Source organism: Aythya fuligula, chromosome 1, assembly GCF_009819795.1.
Source record: "Aythya fuligula isolate bAytFul2 chromosome 1, bAytFul2.pri, whole genome shotgun sequence".
Taxonomy (NCBI): Eukaryota; Metazoa; Chordata; class Aves; order Anseriformes; family Anatidae; genus Aythya; species Aythya fuligula.
The window spans coordinates 60,699,068-60,717,855 of NC_045559.1; the positions used below are offsets into that span (position 1 = coordinate 60,699,068).

General features: G+C 44.9%; 1 protein-coding gene across 2 annotated transcripts in view; it reads left to right on the forward strand.

Annotated features, from left to right (window-relative positions):
- The first annotated feature begins 436 nt into the window (after window positions 1–436).
- Window positions 437–18,788, forward strand: part of TMEM178B (transmembrane protein 178B) — a 194,892-nt gene continuing 176,540 nt past the window's right edge. The window contains exons 1-2 of one of the 2 annotated variants that reach the window (XM_032208085.1): window positions 437–883; window positions 1,024–2,609. In XM_032208085.1, coding sequence (XP_032063976.1) covers window positions 2,228–2,609 — 382 coding nt within the window. In that variant the 5' untranslated portion in view covers window positions 437–883; window positions 1,024–2,227. Of the gene's footprint in view, window positions 2,610–18,788 lie in introns of both variants that reach the window. The other variant, XM_032208084.1, reaches the window with a different exon arrangement.

Below are 18,788 nucleotides of genomic sequence, written 5' to 3' on the forward strand. Positions count from 1 at the left end.
AGCCAGCGCTGGGTGCAGTGGGGTCCCTCTGCCAGCTCCAGGATGCTCTGGTACCCAGGGCGGGGTGTGCCAGGACCCATGGCGTTTTGGTGAAAGGGAAACCATTAGGCTTATTTCCTTTTTAAACAGCACGATTTGGAGTCTGGAGGCCTCCATTTCTGGATCACACAGAATCCAGGTCCTGAATCCAGGGTCAGCTCACGCTTCGCGTTACATGGTAGGTGGGATTTTTTTTTTTGGTGCAGTAAGAAACAGCTACAGTTGTCTGGGATTTGGGTGGCACAACGTAAGGTCTCGTGACCAAGAACGAGCAGGATCCAGTTAAATCCAGGTTTTACATTTTCCCCCTGTAAGAAAGTAAGGCTTCGACATTTCCTGTCTGCGAAGTGGTGCAGTTTATCTTTAAGGAGGCTAGAGAAATAAGAAATGAGTCTCACGTTGCACGGGTGACATCACTGGCTTTTGGCTCCGTGCTCTGTATTCTCTGTCTGTAGGCTTTAGCCAAGGCTGCAGGGCTGAGTGTTTGAACAAGGCAAGATTCCCAGGTGTACGGAAGATTGGATTCACTCTTATTTGGGTTAAAAAACGGTGAAATGAGATTTCTAAAGCTCACGGACTCCAGCTCGCCTTCTGTTGCTTTTGATTTCTACAAGATGGGTGAGTTATTCCCAGCAGAGAGAAAGGGAGTGGAAATTTAAGGAGCAAAAAAAATAATAAAATATGTCTGAATATATATCTGCTGATGCCGGGGATACGGTTCACATGAAGCTGCTGAGCTAAAACCCTCAGCCCCTACGTGGAGAGCAGGCCATATGGCAGAGAAATGGTGCAGACCGAAAGCTGTTGACAACTGTTAGGGGCTGCTTTCCCCTCCCCGTGTAAGGTGTGTAGCTTTTTTTCCTCCCTCCCTCCCGCCCCCCCCCCCCCGGTTTGTTTTGGTTTGATTTCCCCCGACCTCCCCTCCCCATTCCCGAGCATCCTCTCAACCAGCCATCGCTCTGCCTGCCTGCCTTCATCTTGCAGATGGTTAACGTGCCCCTGTGTTAGGAAAACTGTGCACAACAAACCGAGGCGGCGGTGACGAAGGAAGAAGCCGTTCAGATACCGGCGGAAGGGGGTGGAAGAAGGATGCTGGGGCCGAGGACCGCTGCCAGAGCTGCCTAGCGGGAGGTGCGCGCTCCCCGCTCCGTGGCAGCGCATCCGGAGGCCCCCGCGGCTCCCTTGGTGCCTCTCGCCCTGTCTGGGTGCAGACAGCCGCCGTGCTCGCTGCCACAGCAGGGATTTGGGGTGCTCGGGCTACGGCTGGCCAGGGAAGGGCTCGTTGCATGAGGCTGCCCTGATGCCAGCGCAGACAACGGGACCGGCCAAGTGAACGGCGAGGCTGGCAGAGAGGAGCTGAGGTGTCTCAGAGAGGAGCTGAGGTGTCTCGGAGAGGAGCCGAGGTGTCTCGGAAGCCAGGATGCCGGCTGAAGTCTGCTAAGGGAGAAACCTGTGCATGCCTGCATTCCCAGCCACAGCCGGGGAGCTTGCGTTTCAGCCGCGATTTAAAGCAGCAGCAGCAGCAGCAACAACAGATTGCTCGCCCTCCTGCTCCCTCCCTTTCGACCCCGCTTTCAACCCAAGCCAGCGAGCGACCGTCCGGATGCTGCTCTTGCTGGGCTGCTGACAAAGACGAGGCAAGGCACCCCTCCTGAACCCGGGCCGGCCGCCTGCCTCAACGGGGGACACTGCTGCCTGGCGAACTTTTCTGTCCTGCGATGCTGGGCTGAAGCCCCAGGTCTGCAAGCCATCCCTCCCGCATCTCCCAGCTGGTCAGACTGAAAGAGATTAATGGACTGATCAAACAGCCGTAGCTTTCGAGCCTCGTCGTGGGGGGGGTTGCTCCTTCAGCCCCCACAGCTCGGGTGCTCGTGGCGAGGCCAAGAGGCCACCTTTGTATAGGCGGGTCGCCGGCTCGCTGGAGGTGGGAGGCTGTGTTTCCCCTCGCCAGGTCTCCTCTGCAGGGGAGCAGAGGCAGATGAGCCCCCAGGACTGCCCCCAGGGCAGAACTTTGTAGCGCTCCGGGTGTCCCCCCGCAGCGTGGATGTGAGCCGCACGAGCTGGGGATGTCTGAGGCAGCCTCTGCTGAGTGACACCCAGCAGCTGCTCTGCAGGATTCGGCGTGGCCTCACGCTCAAGGGCTTTGCCTGTTGTGAAGATGCCCATGGTGTTTCTGTGAAGCTGAGGCATGGCTGCTGGAAGGTTGCTGCTGTATGCTGGCCTCTCTTTAGCTCTGTGTGCCCTGGGCATGCTGGCTGTGGCGATCTGCTCTGACCATTGGTACGAAACTGACGCCAGGAAGCACAGGGAGAGGTGCAAGAGCATCACCACTAAGAGAAATGACCCTGGCTTCATATATAACTCCAACAACAACCTGCCTCTCAGGGCCAGCAGGTCGAGGTTGGACCGCTGGGAAGGGAAACTCCTCTTGGCAAGGAACAGGAGGCAGATCTTTGCCATGAGCGCAGTCGACGAGTGCAACAGACAGTACAACTCAACCAACATGGGGCTCTGGAGGAAATGCCACCGGCAAGGGTTCGACCAAGAGCTGGAGGAGCTGATTGCCAAAGGTAAGGGCTGTTTTTACCAAATGGACGTGCCAGGCCCTCCTGAGCTGAGTAGAGCCCTTTGGGCTCGCAGATGGGAGCGGGTGTCTCCAGCCAAGCCCCTCTCCTTGCGGAGGGTGAGGTGGCTTGGCTGGGCATTGCTCCCCACAGCATCACCAGGGCTGTTCCCCACAGGGTCTCCACTGCAGAGACGTGGGGCTGGGGAGCAAGCAGGCAGTGGGGTCACCCACTGCAGACACACCCCAGAATGTCTCTTGCCTGTCTCTGTCTCCCTAAGCTTATTGCAGTCTGCCCATCACCATGGCATCCGAATATTTCCCACGTAGTAGTAAAGTGCATTAATAAAGCAGACGCAGGGTATTTTTTATTTTATTTTTAGTTTGACCCTGCTGACTCAGGCAAAGTACATGTTATTTTATTGGAGGCTGCATGTGTCTGTATTTCATCATTCCCTTACCAAATGCCCCATCAGTCCGGAATTACACTATTTGTAGCGCTCACATGCAGGCATCTTCTGTCGTCAAATGGAGAGTAAACAAAGAGAAATGCTAAAAAGCGGGAGGAAACACAGCTTGCTGTTTACACTGAGCTGTTTTGGAATATTTTCAATGCCTACAAAACATTACATGAATTTATTGGGAGCGTTAGGAATCATTCTCTCTCAAAGTGGAGGTGCATCTGTTTGCCTGTAGCATTTTTGTGCTATTCTTTTCCTTGTCTTCTGCTCCTCCTTATTCTATTTTCCCCAGACATGCCAGTTCAAAATGATGGCCAGTTCACCTCAAATGTTTCTTTGATCTGAAGTGTATCAAGGGGAGATGTGCATAAAACCCTGTCTATACATCCCGTCTATGAAAGATTTATGTTTTTGCAGGATGTTTTTTGCAGGGGTTTCAGCTAGGGATGACAGCATCTTTGCTGCCCACAGCATGGTTACTCCATGCAACAGAATAACATTCCCCTCCCATGGTTCTTCTGTTGCATTCAGATGTTTCTCTGGAGATTTATTTCCATCACAGTGAAATCATTGCTTCTTACACTGGGCAAGCTTTAAAAATACTTGTTTTCTACGTGTATTCTCTGTCCCAAACTCCCTCGATAGCCCGTGTTCATTCCCTCTTCAGGCTCTGCATGCAGAATTATGCTTAAGGCTGATTACTCGCGGGGGATATACTTTCACATGTGTTTGCCAATGTGTACATCTAGTTCCGTACGTCTTACAAGGGAGCCATGGAGGTTCATAGCACAGCATAGACCTGCGCTGAAGCCATGCACATGGGTGATGCGGTGGGGAACCTCTCTGTGTTGCCACTGACCCTTAATGTCCAGCTGCTATTTAATGACCTACATGGCATGAATTGGTGGCTTCAATCCTGCATGTAAGGGACAAGTGTCAGCGTCCTGGCACCTTGCTGCTTGTGCCAATGCTGAGGGATTCCTCTCCTCCACCTAGGCGAGGACGGGTGTGCTGGACCTGCTGTTGAGGGCTGGATCGCTGTGCCACATGTGCTTCCATGCTCGGGGCACAAACTGAGAATTTCAGCCTTGCTAGCAGGCAAACATTGCACCAGACCTCACCTTGGGCAAACAGTTTCAGTTACTAGAGAGGCTTTTCATCTTGAATTAAGTTAGAGTCATTCCTCTTCTACCACCTGCCTTGTCCTGGGTTCAGGGATGTGCACAACCCAGTGAAATTCCCTGGCACCAGGCTGTGTGTTAGAGCAGCTCTGTTCAGTGTTTGTGATGGAGACAGTGTGGCCTCGCACACTGGGGTGGCTAAATGCAGGAGAAGATAGGCTTCATTTTGGAGGGAGGATTGTACTGCATGTCTCAGTCGTGATGAAGAGTGTTGCTTTGGCACCTCCAGGTTGAAACACAGAAGAGCAAATATAATGGCATTTGGTAAGATTCAGCTTCTGACTTGTTCAGAAATACAACCTAGGATAGCAGTATTGTAAGATTGTTTATCCACTTAAGTACATGGCTAGATCAAAATGAATGGATTTTACTCTGCCTTCACCAAAAAATAATGTAAAATAATTGCCTATTAATAATGCTTGTATGCTGGAATCACTGAATTAGAAACCTGATATGTGTGTGCAGGAGCCATCTTTACAAGGGGAAGCAACAAGTGTTCCTGTTCCCACCTAAGGACAGACATCAGAAGTTTCAATCCACAGCTAAATGGTGAAAGTGAAATAAGTACATTTGGCACTGCTGTCAGATGTTGAGAACAGCTACAAGTCCCAGAGGAGGCAGGAGTTGGAGGTTCATCTCAACCATGCTTGTCTAGTTTTTTGTTCATGTCAGACACTCATATGGAGTTAGAGATTGCAGGGGTGGTGGTGTTTGGGCAAAACATACCTTGTGCAAACGTGAAGAACCACAAATATGCTGTACCTGTAGCCATCAAATACCCTGGCTGGGGTGCATATTCCTGCACAGAGGAAATATCTCTCTGGGTAAAGCCAGAGCTCCAGGGCAAATACCATGTAAGAGAGGATGGCATTGGTACACGGGCCTTTTACTCTCCATCCTCTGCTGGCTGTTAATTAAATCTGGTGCACCTCTTCCGGAACTGGATAAACCAATGAAGGTTCTGGCCCCAAATATTGCATATAATTCTATATGTAATTGAATGTGAAAGCTATTAAGGTTTTTTTCTTTTTTTACAGAAGCTAAGTGATCCGTTTATTTAGAGACAGATCCCACACTTTTCCCTAGGCAAAACTTCCAGTTTTGAAAATGGTAGGTTTGTCTATCAAAGGATAATAAAAAAAATAGTCATTAAGAGCCTAACTAGCTTTGCAAATGTCCTGCAGTTATTCTGCTTGTGAACTCTGCTGAAATTAATACAAGCTGTAGGCAATGGCTCATGGCAGGATCAGGCCCTATGGTAGTTGGCAGTATTCTGATGCCAGTGGTTTTAAAAAACTGTTCTGTTTCTGAAGACTCTGGGTCACTTTTGTAATTCTATTCTGTATTTGTTAGTTTTACTTCTGGCAAATAAATGAAAACATTTATGTTGGATTTTGCTGGAAAAGCTGGAAACCCATTGCATCAGATTTCTTATGGATAGAGATAATATACACTATTGCGTATACAAAGTAGTTGGTTCCAGTTATAGTTTTCCTATCTATTTTTTATATCCCCATAGAAGCCAGGTGAATTTCAAAATAATGCAATTAGATAAATAGGCAATGAGTTAAAATATTTTTTTTACAATCAAGCATACTCAGGGAGAGGCAGGCAGACAGAAGAAACCAAAGACCTGAAGAATATTCCAACACTGCATCAAAACTAGGCAATACGTTCTCTTTGTTATCAGAACTAAAAACAAAACAAAGCAAAACCGAACCATAAGAACCATAAATTCCAATCAATAAAGAGACCACTGGAGTCAAAAATGCAAACCCAGGGCCCAGTCTGGCTAACTTTTACTCACACGAATAATCTTTATGCCTATGAATGGGCTATCTGGACTGAGGGAAAGCACTCTTGTAAAGAAGGACCAGTCAAAAAGAAGAGGTTATGAAGTTGCTCCTCTGATTCTGCCTTGGCATTTGATCCAGTCTTTTAACATCCCAGGACCAAAATTTCAGTCTTGATCCCTTAAGCCCTGAGCAGCCAGGAAATGCTGGCCCTTGTTTTGTCCAGCACAATGCTTCAAGCTTCTTCTGATTCTCAGGCATCTGTAGAGTCTCCTCAGTCAATTAAGTAGCCCTGCTGCTTAATGCCCTTTTGAATATAGTGTTCCCTATATCCTGTTAGATCCACTGGCTTCCTGTTTGCCACTGAGTTCATAGCAAAAGCAGCTATAGCCTACCAAAAAATCCCAGGGAACCAACCACCTCCAACACTATGCACGCAGAGGTTAGAAATGCAGGTAAGCATCCATTCGTGGCAGGGGGAAGGCTGAGTTCATTTCCTGCCATGGCAATCTCCAGCTCACAGTGCCTTGCATACAACTCTTAGTGACCCCAAAAATAAACCTGCAAGCCACAGGGTCTGTCTGCATCATATGGCAACGCTGCTCAGATGCTTTCCTGCTCTAGCTGAGAAGGAAACAAGAAAGGATAAAAAGAAATTACATCGTTTAATTATAAAGGTACGATAAAGTACACAAAGAGGCTGCACAGTAACCAGAGACTGCTCCATTTTGACAATTACTGCTCAGAGGACCTTGCATCTCACTTCTGGAGGTCTGCCAGTTAAGCCTGCCTGGATGGGGCTCTGCTGCCTGCCATTGGAATCCAATTTTATCTAATAAAACCTTTACAGTGACCTTATTATTTCAACTCCCCTTTTACCTTTCTCCCTACCCCAAGGTCCATGGGAGCTGTAGTAAATCCTTTTTAAAAAACATTTTATTGCATGTATGCTTACACCCATGCCACCACGGGTAAAAAAAAAAAAAAAAAAAAAAAAAAAAAGAGAAAATAAGAGAAACTAATTCCTGGGCAGCCTAACTCCACACCAAATAGTATGCAAGATTTCTGAGATGAAAGCCTTCTCTGTTCTGATTGTCAGATGCATGGCACAATTGAGGAAGAAAGGCTTAACAAGACTACTCCATCCGTCACTAGGGATTATTTATACACAATTGGAAAAGCCTGAAGAGAGGCTACGTGCAGCTATCTCTAGGAGTAAAAAGATTCCTTTTCTTACAACTGCTTGCAATGCTACGAGCTTACCTTTCAGGTCTGTGGATTTAAGTTGTAAAATGTAAATTTTTGCCAGGCAAATTACAACAGCTGTTTTTTCATGTATCCTCCATACGTTTAAAGTATGTAAGTAAGCGCTTTGTTTATGTGTCTGAAATCCCACCAAATGTACTCATTATAAAAAGGACTTTATTGAAGCCTTGATTCTGATCCTAGTGAAGTCAATAGTAAATGTTTTATTGAACATGGTGATGCAGCAAGTTCAGGCCTTTAGTGTTTCCTTTGAGGTTAAAATTGTCCCCGTGAAGAAAGGCCAGCACAAGGTCTGTGCTCCATTCTGTCACACCGAATTTCATCTGGAGGGGTTAGTTAAAATTTAAGCAGGAAATAGGCTTTGAGTTGAATCTTAGGTTAACCAAGTATTTCGCCCTCACTGTTTTCAGTGATGCAGTTTTCTTAGTCTGTCGATGCAGATGGGAAATCAAATAACTGCATGTTTCCACAAATACAGGAAAGGCATTCTCTTGTTCAGAGATGTTCCAAAATCATTTAATGGATGAAATCACTGGTGTTTCATGCATGTGAGTTCCAGTAGGATTTGGCCCTTCCCTTTTTAAATAAGCAATTTTAATACATTAATTGCATCAAACTCAAAAAGCAGTTCGTTAAAAATTACCTTTACCAGAAGTAATGAGAACCTGACACATTCCTCTGACACATCTGAGATAATTAGTTTGATAATGCATTTCTGCTAAAAATACTAAGAACATATATGTAATTTAACAGAGATGCAACTGTTTTTAATCATGCTCTTTTAAAGAGCAAATTTCAATCAAGCTGTTGGCTTTCGAGCAAAATTACCAGGGAAGATGAATGGAAATTTTGGCTGAGCAAAAATGATGGGCTCATGCCCTTCTCAACAGAATCTGATGTTTGCAGAGCTGCCTACGGGACTGCGTGCTTAATTCCTGTTCATTTAACTGAGCATCCAAATCCTTTTGAGTAATCTCAGCATTTTTATCCCTTTTGCCTATTCCATAAAAACTTCTTTAAAAGTGTGGGTAAAGATTTAATATGAGTGCCGTTGTGCTCTGTTTACTGCAGGAATAAACATATATTAAGAGAGTATTTACATAGAAATGAAATTACTTGAACTATTTCGTCAACTCCATTGATAAAAATCCATATTAATATTGCTTTTACTCATTGAAGAAGTCCTTCTGTGCACTCAGAACAGCTGTTCAAGAATGGCATGGGTTCATTAACTGTTGCAGAGCCAGTGAGTGTGTAAGAAGACTTTGTGTCTTGTAGGTTCTGCAAAAATAACGATAATCATTTATAATGTAAGTTACTTAATGGCTCATTGCTAATCAAGTGTTGCTGGAACTCTCGAGTACATATTCACCTCTTTAAAAGAAAAAGAAAGAAAGGGATTTTTTTATTGTTAAGGTATAAATAAATAAAGAATGTGCATTCTGAAATCCAAGTGCCCTTAACAGACCATTCAAAATAGCATCCACTTAATGGAAAAGAATATAAACCAACATATTTTCTCTGCAGGAGAGAAATCAGACTATAAAACGGAAATTTCCCCATTTTCTCTCTTATAATGCTTTATTCTTCCACAAATAAATATTCAGAGCTGTCCAGCTGATCCAGCTGAAGTCATAATCCTCTGTAGATAACTACCAAAATAGGTGAAAAGAGGTAGTGTTGGAGTTAAGACAGGGTTTACAGAGCCAGAATTCAGTCCAAGCTCTACCATAGTCTTTCTTCATGACCTGAGGCAAATGACTTAATCTCTTGTACCTCAGCTCAGTAGCAGTATAATGGGGATTTTGTTCATTATTATTAATACCAGTTAGACTTCTACCACAGGATTTATGAGCCTTAATCATGGATAAGAAATAACGGAACAGAAAAATGTCCCCGTCCTTTTGACATGTTGCTACACTTTAAATAGTGGAGAGCAATGCAGCCTTGTGAGAGAGTACAAGGAGACGACAAGGTAATTATGTTCAGCATGACCGGCAGTGGTTTTAGAACACCAGCAGCCTAACCACATTTCTGTAAGCACCACGAAATGCGGGATTCCACGAAGGGTTGTAAAGAAGGGTAATGAGTAAGATGTGCAGATGTTTACAACATTGTCTTCCAGAGATTGAGGGATGGCATCAACAAAATCATGGGTCATGTCTTCTTGAAAAATTAATAAGTAGGTGGTGGGGACTGACCTCTTTGGTTGACTGTAGGAAGAAGTTGACATTTCCTTAATGAAGACAAGTAGATTGCGCTAATGAGATAGATAGATATTGGGACAGCAGTCCAGGGCTGCTAAGAGAAATGACCTGGTCAGAGTGGCAGGTTTGGAAAAGGATATTTCTAGCAGCTTCCTGAATGGCTACATGAAGGGCAAGATCACATTTGTAAAGGTCAGAGAAAGAAATATTGTAGTAATAAAGACATGCAATGATGAGAGCCAGGATGGAAAAATAATCTGAAAACCTTACACATCCCTTGGATATACTGACATGGTGAGATACACAGAATGATGTTGCTCAAGTACACCAGAACAACAAGGAAAGTCATACATTTGGCTGTGCTAATCAAGAGAGGAATTACTGAAGATAATATATAGTAAAGAAGAAGGGACGAGAATGTTAGGAACTCAGTTTTAGCTATGATAAGTTTAGTTGGATATCTATGTCTCTGAGGGAGTATTAGAGAGACTGTGGGTATAGACACAAGGAGACGAGTTTGCGTTAGATGAGTAAATCTGTACAATGCTGCATGGATATAGTAGCGGAATCCATAGAAATTACCAAGGATGAAAATATAGAAGGAGAAAAGTCCCATGAACTTCACTGAACGATAGAGCTGGGAGAAGAAATGTGTCTTCTGGAGGGATGTTCAGAAGAAGCAGATTCAAAGGTGGTGTAGAAGAAGTGAATAATGTCTTGGTAGCTGATGAAACACACAACTCAGGTTAAAACAGTGTAGACTGCTGAGGGTAGTCATGCAGCAGCTGATGAGAACAGAGCATTCAGAGCATGCTGACATTTTCACAGCCTAAGACTTGGGCAGCAGCAGGTTCAGTGGAGAGGAAGCTGCACAGAACTGGGGGGCTTAGTTTGGAACTGGTGGGGGGACTCCAGCTGGGGGTTGTACCTGGTGTGTTCAAGGAGGTTGGTGATGAAAGGAAGGAGAGAAAAAGACACAGTATTCAGAGAGGAAACTAAATGCTTTAAGGTGAAAAAATGTTTCAAGGTGAGAATGAGAAAAGAGATTGGATAGTACTTGTGTTACGGGAGCAGAGAGACCGAGGGGCATGAGAGGTCAAGGAGGAGAGAGAATGAGAGCACAGGAATGGCCATGAGGAAGGTCAGGAGATGGAGTGAGACTGACTCATTTGCAAATATGTGAAATGAAAGAAGATTACCTCTTAGGAGGTTTTTCATTTGTGGGAAAGAATGAGGAAGGAGTGGTAGGAGCGGAAGAGGAAACAGAAGGCAAAACTACTGGGAGAGGAATGTCATAGTCATTTTTCTCATGGAAGAACTGGATGAAATCCTGTGTAACAGCTGAAGCGGGGGCTGGAGGAGGTGGGAGGGTCTGAGGAGTGAGCCAAATGTGGCAAAGAGGTGACTATGACTGCCAGTCTGAGATCTAGCTGAGCTGAGCTGAGCTGGAGTAGTAAGCCCGAGAGAAGAGCAGAACTACATGGGGGAACAATGCATTTGTAGTGGAGAAAGTTAGCCAGGTAGTGGGATTCCCATTGGAGATGCTCTGTCAGAGATAGCAGAGAGCAGCCAGCTTGGGTCAATAGGGATTTGGGATGGCAGGGCAAAAGTAGATAGGGGATTGCTGAGTAAAATGTCTATGAATGCGAGTGCAACACAGATCAAATCAGCATTTAAAGAAAGGAAAGAAATGATAAATAGGCTGATAAAGGCCTGAGAACAGGCAAGAAGTCCTTAATAGTGATGATCTGAGGTGACAGAAAGGCTGAACAAGCTTAGCATGGGGAGGTGGCTGATGGGTGTTGCAGAAAGAGCCCAGGCGAGGGGCCAAGAGGTGGAGCAGGAGGATCGGGGGAGACCATGGGGCCTGTTGTGAAGCCCAGGCCTGGGTTTTCAGCCACTGAGTAGGTCAAACAGGGTTATAGATTGAATGGAGGAGGCACTAAAACATAAAGCTTAAGGGGCACAGAGGACACCCCATGGACTGTCTTCTGTAATTTGCCCTGCCTTCATGCTGTGAGTTCATCCCGTGTAACCTTACCAAGGCATCAGCGTGTGTCTCCCCAGCAGAAGTCAGTGAGTTTGTCCAGTGCTTGGGACAACTGCTCTTCGAGGTGGAACCTCCAGCTCAAATACGCAAATAATAACTACAAATTACAGCTATTTTCCGTAAAGGGGGAGGCACAGAGGGAGGTATTTCCAGAGCTGAGGGGCTTGTATAGAAAAGGTCTTTTATGAATCGCATGTATGGTGTACAGAAGAGGTGGTCACACGCCCCTGGAGCAGAGCTGGGAGGACCTCCCCGGTATCCCCATCTGCTTTCTCCAGCAGCTCTACCTCAGCCATCCCGAGGGACTTGGCACTCAGTGTTGGGAGGCAAGCTGGATGTCCTGAGCTGGGTGACTGTCCGCATCTTGTGCCAGGTGCCAGGGACTGCTCTCAGGCTCTGAAGCTCTCCATCCACCTCTGCCACCTCTCTGCAGTGTCAGTAAATGTCTGACCTGTTCCAAAGTGACTTGTGATTCTCTTTTAACATATGGATGCGAGCTGAAACACCATAAAAGAATGGATGTTCCAAGATGCCTGGTGTATACAGGTAATTGGGACCCATTAAGATACCCATCAGAGTGGGTGAAAGTCACTGAGAATTGCTTGTAAGAGCCCTTATGTAGTTCAGAGACCTTTTGTTGTTCCTGAGACATTTTAGAAAAGCTTCCTAAATGTATTTCTAGACTTTCTAATAGGATAAAACAGATATTTTAATTTTATTGGGTAATCAGATCTATTTGAAAAGATCTTTCTGCTTAAATATGAATGTACAATGCTTGTCTCTGTGTCTCTGCTAATCAATATGTATCTTTGAATATACAAAAATGCCTTTATGAGCACAAAATAAGATAAAAATATATTTTTGTAGATACTTTTGCCTGGGGTCATTTAATGACATAACAGAATCTAAAAACACAACACCAACAGCAATTTAAATCAGATGTTAAAGGTGTAAGTTAATGTCACTATGCTCATTTCGAAGGAGTGATGCTGATTTATGGCAGCTGATGATCCAATTGTTCTGCCTTAGGTACTTTGTTATTTCCCCTTGTGACAGTATCTGAATAGTACATGTCCTGATATTTAACCATAAAGGACTCTTGAAGAGTGGGTTTATCCCTGTTTTACACAAAGGACCATTGTCCAGTGATATAAACATATCCTGCAGGTCAAAAGTTGGCACTGGACAGAAATTTCCCACTGTTAGTCTCTAAGTGCATGAGTTGGTGTTTTGTATTAAATTTCACCCCTTGTCTGCTCACCAGACCTCAAGATTACCCAGTTCTTCTCGATCATATTCCATAATAGTTAAAGAGATAGGGAGGAATGCTATACTGATCAGAGAGATAAAGTGGCTGGCTACCAGGAACAGGGGAAATGGAAAAAAACTCAAATAACTTAATGGGCTCAAATTGGGAAGCTGGATAATTTCCATCTCCGAGTACTGAAAGATGTGGTATGTGACATTGCAAGTCCAGTAAAAAGGATTTTCAATAAATCTGTCTAATTAAGATGGTACATTAGGAATGAAAAGTAGCAAATCTATATTTAAAGAAAAGGGAAAAAATTGTCTGGGCCACAGAGGACCTTTTAGTTTGATCACAATAATACTAAGCAGAGTTTAAAGGAAGTTCTAAGGGAAAGATGAATTAAACACACGCAGGGGAAAGAAATACACATGCAACATATGTTTTTCTATGTGAAGTGTGCCAAACTACCCTGATATATTTTGCCAGGAAGAAAGCTGGTTTTCCAGGCAAAGAAATTCAGTAGAACTAACATATTGGGATTTGGGGAAAGGATTTTATATTCTGCCCCTGAGGAAACAATTCATTACAATGTTAAGGTAATTAGCACACAATTTGCAGTGTGCTTAAGGAACTGGCTGGAGGAAGCCAACAAGTGCAGAGAGAAGGAGCATTAAGACAAAGGCAGGTCCAGACTAGAGTTCTTGAAGTAGGGGACCAACCTCATTTAACAATGTCACTAATGATACCGGAGCAGGGTCTTTAAGGGGAGGTGATTGCTGTCATTGGTCTGGGCAGAAATAGAAAGATGCTTGCTGCTGACACAAAAACGTGGCACCGCCAAGGGAAAGAAGGCCTGGAATATTATGTATGGAGTAATAAAAAAACTGGGTAATCTTGAGGACAGGGTGGTAGAAAAGATGTGAAATTTAATAATTAAAAAAAAAAAAAAAAAAAAAAAAAGAAGTGTCATGCAGTTAGAGAGAAACAATATGATGTTTCTTTTCAGTGTGAATGTTTGCACCAGAACAGTGTAAACCAGGACAGGTTTACATTGTTGGACAAATACCCTCTGTATTGCATACTGAAATTCTTGTCCCCCAGACATTTTGACTGTGGGGGTTCAGGTGGCTTCCTACTTGCCCAGGTTCTGCAGCGGGATTCCTCTGAAGGTGGGAAAGGTGCATGCCTAAATTCATCCAACATGCAGGTGGGGTGGGACTGTGGAGCACAAGTTACAATTGACAAGGATAAGGGCGTCATCAGTGTGTGCTTGTCCTTAAGCATGAACACAGAACAGTAAAGCTGTGACCAGGCAGGTGTGGTCAGATATTTCAAGTAGGGAAACCTTTAAGTTATGGGCAAGGCGTTAATCAAACCTTTTCTGTTATAAACTTCACTATTATTGTCAACCACCTCTGAGAAGGACGAATTCAAACTGAGGCAGGTCCAGAGTGAGGTTAATAGCATGAGGAGAGGGATGAAAAATCTATTTTACAAATACAAGTGTTATCCAGAAGAAATAGGGTTGAACATAGGAGGGGGGAAGATGTGTTTAAGCTAAGGACAACCTTAGCAGAGAAAACATTGTGTGTGAGGGCCATGAATACATGTAGAGGCTGAAAGCTGTGCTCATGTGGGATCCTAGAAGAAGTGATGAGGGCACAGCACTCCTAACAGGTTTTAAGGATGAAGATGGGTGTATTTAGGAGGAAGGATTATATGATATTCTTGCCTGCTATGCAAGAAAAATGAACACAGACAGTCCCTTCTAGCGTTGTGTCCTTGTGAAGCATGTCACAGGACTGAGAAGGATTAATTTGTTATTACTATTAATTCCCCCTTTTTCCCCAAGGAAGAGCATATTCAGCTCTATGTCAAGGGGGACCTGACGGAAGGAGTGTTTTGTCACCAGGCTGTCTGACACCAGCCGTGGTTGTCTGGTGAGAGGGAAGGGACCCAAGACAAATCCAGCAGCACCATCCCAGCAGCTTTGTCTCCTTCACCTAGGTCTGAGCTGCACTTCATTTCTTCCCTGTGACACCCCACACGTCCGTGAAGGACTGCAGATGAGGCCTGTGTGCACTTAATGCGCATTTTTCATATCTTTCCTTTAGATAATGCAGTTAATAGGGTCTTTGTTTCCTGGCTCCCTCATCTGCTTTCATCTTGTATTGCCTTAGCTCAACAAGAGCAAAGTCCTGTTAGATTCTCAGCCATTTGTATTCATAAGCCAGGGGAATGCAGAGCCTTCAACTTCTTCATTTAAATAGTTTATATAAAATAAAATAGAAGCTATGGTATTTATGTACTATATTTAAACATTCAGGATTGCTGGCAGCAGTGGAATTATACTCTTATTTGCACATATTTAAATTACCATGAAATGTGTATTTCAGTTCACAAAAACGTTCAGCCATTTGGCTGGCGATGCTGGGTTAGTTTGCATGTAGTGGGAAGGGTTTTGTCACGGGATACACCAGCTAATGGCACCTGCTCCTGGGTGTTCCTGCACCTGTGTGTGCAGCAACAGACCACAACTCTCACACATCTCAGGGAAAGGGAATGGAAAGGTCCCACAGGAAAAAAAATAAATAGGAAAACATCATCTGGGATAGCATTTGCAGATATTTAGTTCCCCAAAAAAGTGGAATAATGCTCTATAAAAGAGGATGGAGCAAGACAAGCTGGAATGCTCAGCATGGCTGGAGTTTTGGGGAATCCTGCATGAGAATGTTACCTACTTCTGTGCCTAAGCACCCAGAGAAGAGGGATTATACTGATGGTGGATCAGAGAAGGAGTTTTTATTTTCCACTTTTGTTGAAGAATGACCACAGCCTTACGAGGAGCAGATCCCACTCTGCTCCAGAGGAACTGGAGAGTGTGATGGGTGGCAGAGGCCAAGAGGGGGAGGCTGGAGGTTTCTGGTGTCACCTCTGTGGGCACATCACATCCGTGGGGACGGCTGGATGTGAGGTCCTCTGCCAGCCTGCTGAGCTGTGTGGATGTCAGACACCTCACTTGTGGAAGCCCTGTGTGTGTGGCAGAGGATGCTACAGTGAGCTGCTCTGTGCCGCTGAGAGTTTGCCACAAGGGTTCTCTGTGCTCATTTATGCAGGCTTGAGCTGTCTGTCCCTTTTACGTGAAATGGTTTTTCATATCCAAGAGGAAAGAGGACTGCTTTGTACCCAGTATCCCAAGGAGACTCCAGTTTTCAAATGCCATTTATTGTAATCCACTGATCCCAGTGGGAAATGGGGACGTAGCCGCAGACTCACAGAGGTGTATCAGGTTTGTGGGGATGGGAAAGTTGCAGTACAGTCTTGCACTGACCACTATCAGGTCCCTGTTTCCCAGTGATGAAGTGGCTGCGGACTGGGCTTGCGCAGCATCTTGGCCTCAGGACTGTGGAACCTCTGTCTGGGGAAACCACAGGGACTTTTTCCAAATCCAGAAGAGATGTTTTAAAAGGAGTTTTCATCAGAAAAAGTGGGGCAACTTGTTTAGGTGTCTTAAAGAGAAGGAGGGGGAGGCTCCTTGAATGGCTGGAGGGAGAAGAGGTGTACACCAGCACAAGGTCAGGCCTCACAGTGACAGTGGCAGCACTGCAGGGGTGGCTTTGGCCTTCCTCCCACCACCTCCCTCTTATCCTTGCAGTGAGGAACCCAGTCCTGTGCCAACCGGTGTCCCCAGCACTCTGCCACACCAAAGCTTGTGGCAGATCTTTCCTCCTCGTGTTCATCAGTTACTGTTAGCATCCTGCCTGTGACAGCAACTAATTGTGTTGTCAGTGCCTTCAGATGAAGAATAAGCAGCAGGAGCAGATGAACTCTTCAGCAGCAAAGTCTTTCCTTGTGCATGTTTCTAAGAATACCACTACAATGAGACAGAAAGGGGAAAGAAGCAGGATTTCTCTTGGCAGAAAGTTGCCCGCAGTGCCCCAGCCCTGCTTCACCCGCTGCCAGCCTTCCTTTGAGCCAAGGGCCTGGGGCATCTCAGCCACCTCTGCACCGCTGCATTTGATAGTGTTACCATATTTTGGCTGGAGTGAGGTTTTGCAGTGAGGTTTTTGTCTGGTGGGATAAGGATGACGTGTAGGACACATAAAAAGATTCTCCCCCCTTTCAGTGTAGTTCATTACATTTTGGGAGTTCCTGGGCCTGCATTTTGAAGGCGGTTATTTGGTCGCTGCGGTGTGATGGGACATTGTATCTGTCAAGTAGAAAACCGAGTTGTTTGGATCTTCATCTTGGGTTCCTATCTGTGCTAAAACACCAGTTTAATCTGTACCCTTCTGTCAGGACAGGGGTGTATCACTGTGTGGCGTTGGAGGAGGCCACAGAAAGTTTCTGGTAGATTTAGTGGCCTCTGGTCAGTGAACAGGTGGGAGTCCTTGGAGGTTGGCTCTTGTGTCCTGGACCCCGTCAACGTGACAGTATATTAACCCTGGATATCAGGGTCCACAGCCTGGGCTGTGCAATCGTACAATTTCACATCCGTAGCATTTATCACTGAACCTGCCCCTTGAGGCAGGTCAGCACTCCTGAGTTGAAGCTTTCATTTGAGAAAGTTTTGCTATCCATCACGGTTATGACAATGACCTTCAAAGTTGACATGCCAGTTTAGAAATCTGGTGCACAGATATTTGAGCCAGAATGTAGAAGGAACCTGTAAAAATCTGATTGTGGATGGAGGAGATTGGTCAGGAGTCCTCTCTGTAGTCATTAACAGTTTCTTTCACCATCAGCCTGTTCCTTTTCAAAGGCTAATATCAATTATTTTTCCTTTGTTTCTGAAGGCCTGGGAGCTGAGAAATGACTCCTCTTGACATTTCAGCATATTGCTGTAAAGGATATGGAGAAAATATTCACATGAAACATGTAAGACCTAGAATTTACCATCACAAATGCCAACCTGGTTTCAAAGGATTTAGAAATCATATTGTCTTCCATGCTGTTTGATATTCTTCTATTGATATATTGTCTTTGTAGCGTTTTCATCTACTAATTGATGTGTGGCTCTATACGCTGGCCTTTTAGCTGTGCTCAGATTTTATATCAGACACAGAACTTTGTTTACTCATGAATCTCGTGGTCCTTATTAAAGGGTTAGGAAGGTAGGACAGAGGTACATTTGTAGTTCTCATGGCCTTAGAGGTAATGTTATTGAAATGAAGCAGAGATGTGTGCCTGAGCATCCAGGCAGTCTGAAAAAAATAATAAGGAGATCATTGGAGTCTGTGGTTCACCTCACTGGAGCACTGCATTTCAAGCCAGAAGGTGACAATTCAACTTCAGTGATGAAGGGAAGGTCAGTGTGGGAATTAAGTTGCTGGGGCTGAAGGCCTGAAGCTGTGTAGCAAAGAAAACAAAGACAAAATTAGAGGAGACTCACACAAAGAAAGAAGAGGAAGAAGAGAAGGGAAACACCAGTGAGCTGAGACAGCAGGGGCTAGAAGGGGAGCAGGTCTTTTGTTGAGTATGAAGGCTAGGATTTGGCCTTGAACAAATATTGAAATTATAGCAGCTACATAAAGACCATGTTTCCCCTTTGGCTCTTAGCAAATGGCTGTGCTGATGGCATGTTTGTGGGAGGTATGAGAAGATCCTGAACTCCAGCCTTGACTATGAACTGGATGTACCATGAGATTTCTCCACCAGTGATGCCCTTGGGTGCCGAGAGCACCCTTGCTGTAGGATGGGCAAGAAGACAGCAGTTACTTCGGCAAACTATGAGCAACCTAGGGAATCTTGAAAGGGCAATTTTACCTTCAACTTATGTCTGTGTAGAGCCTCCTTTGGGGCAGGTCTTCCCGTAGAGCACTTATGATCAAGTTTTCCTCCAGAAACTGAAGCAGGAACCAAAATCCTTTGGAAAGCCCTGCATATAAATATCTTGTTTAGTTAGTCTAATAAAGGTATTACTAACAGTGCTGCTTTGAGGATTTATTGGGGGATTTCAGTAAGACAGTGTTAGCGGTG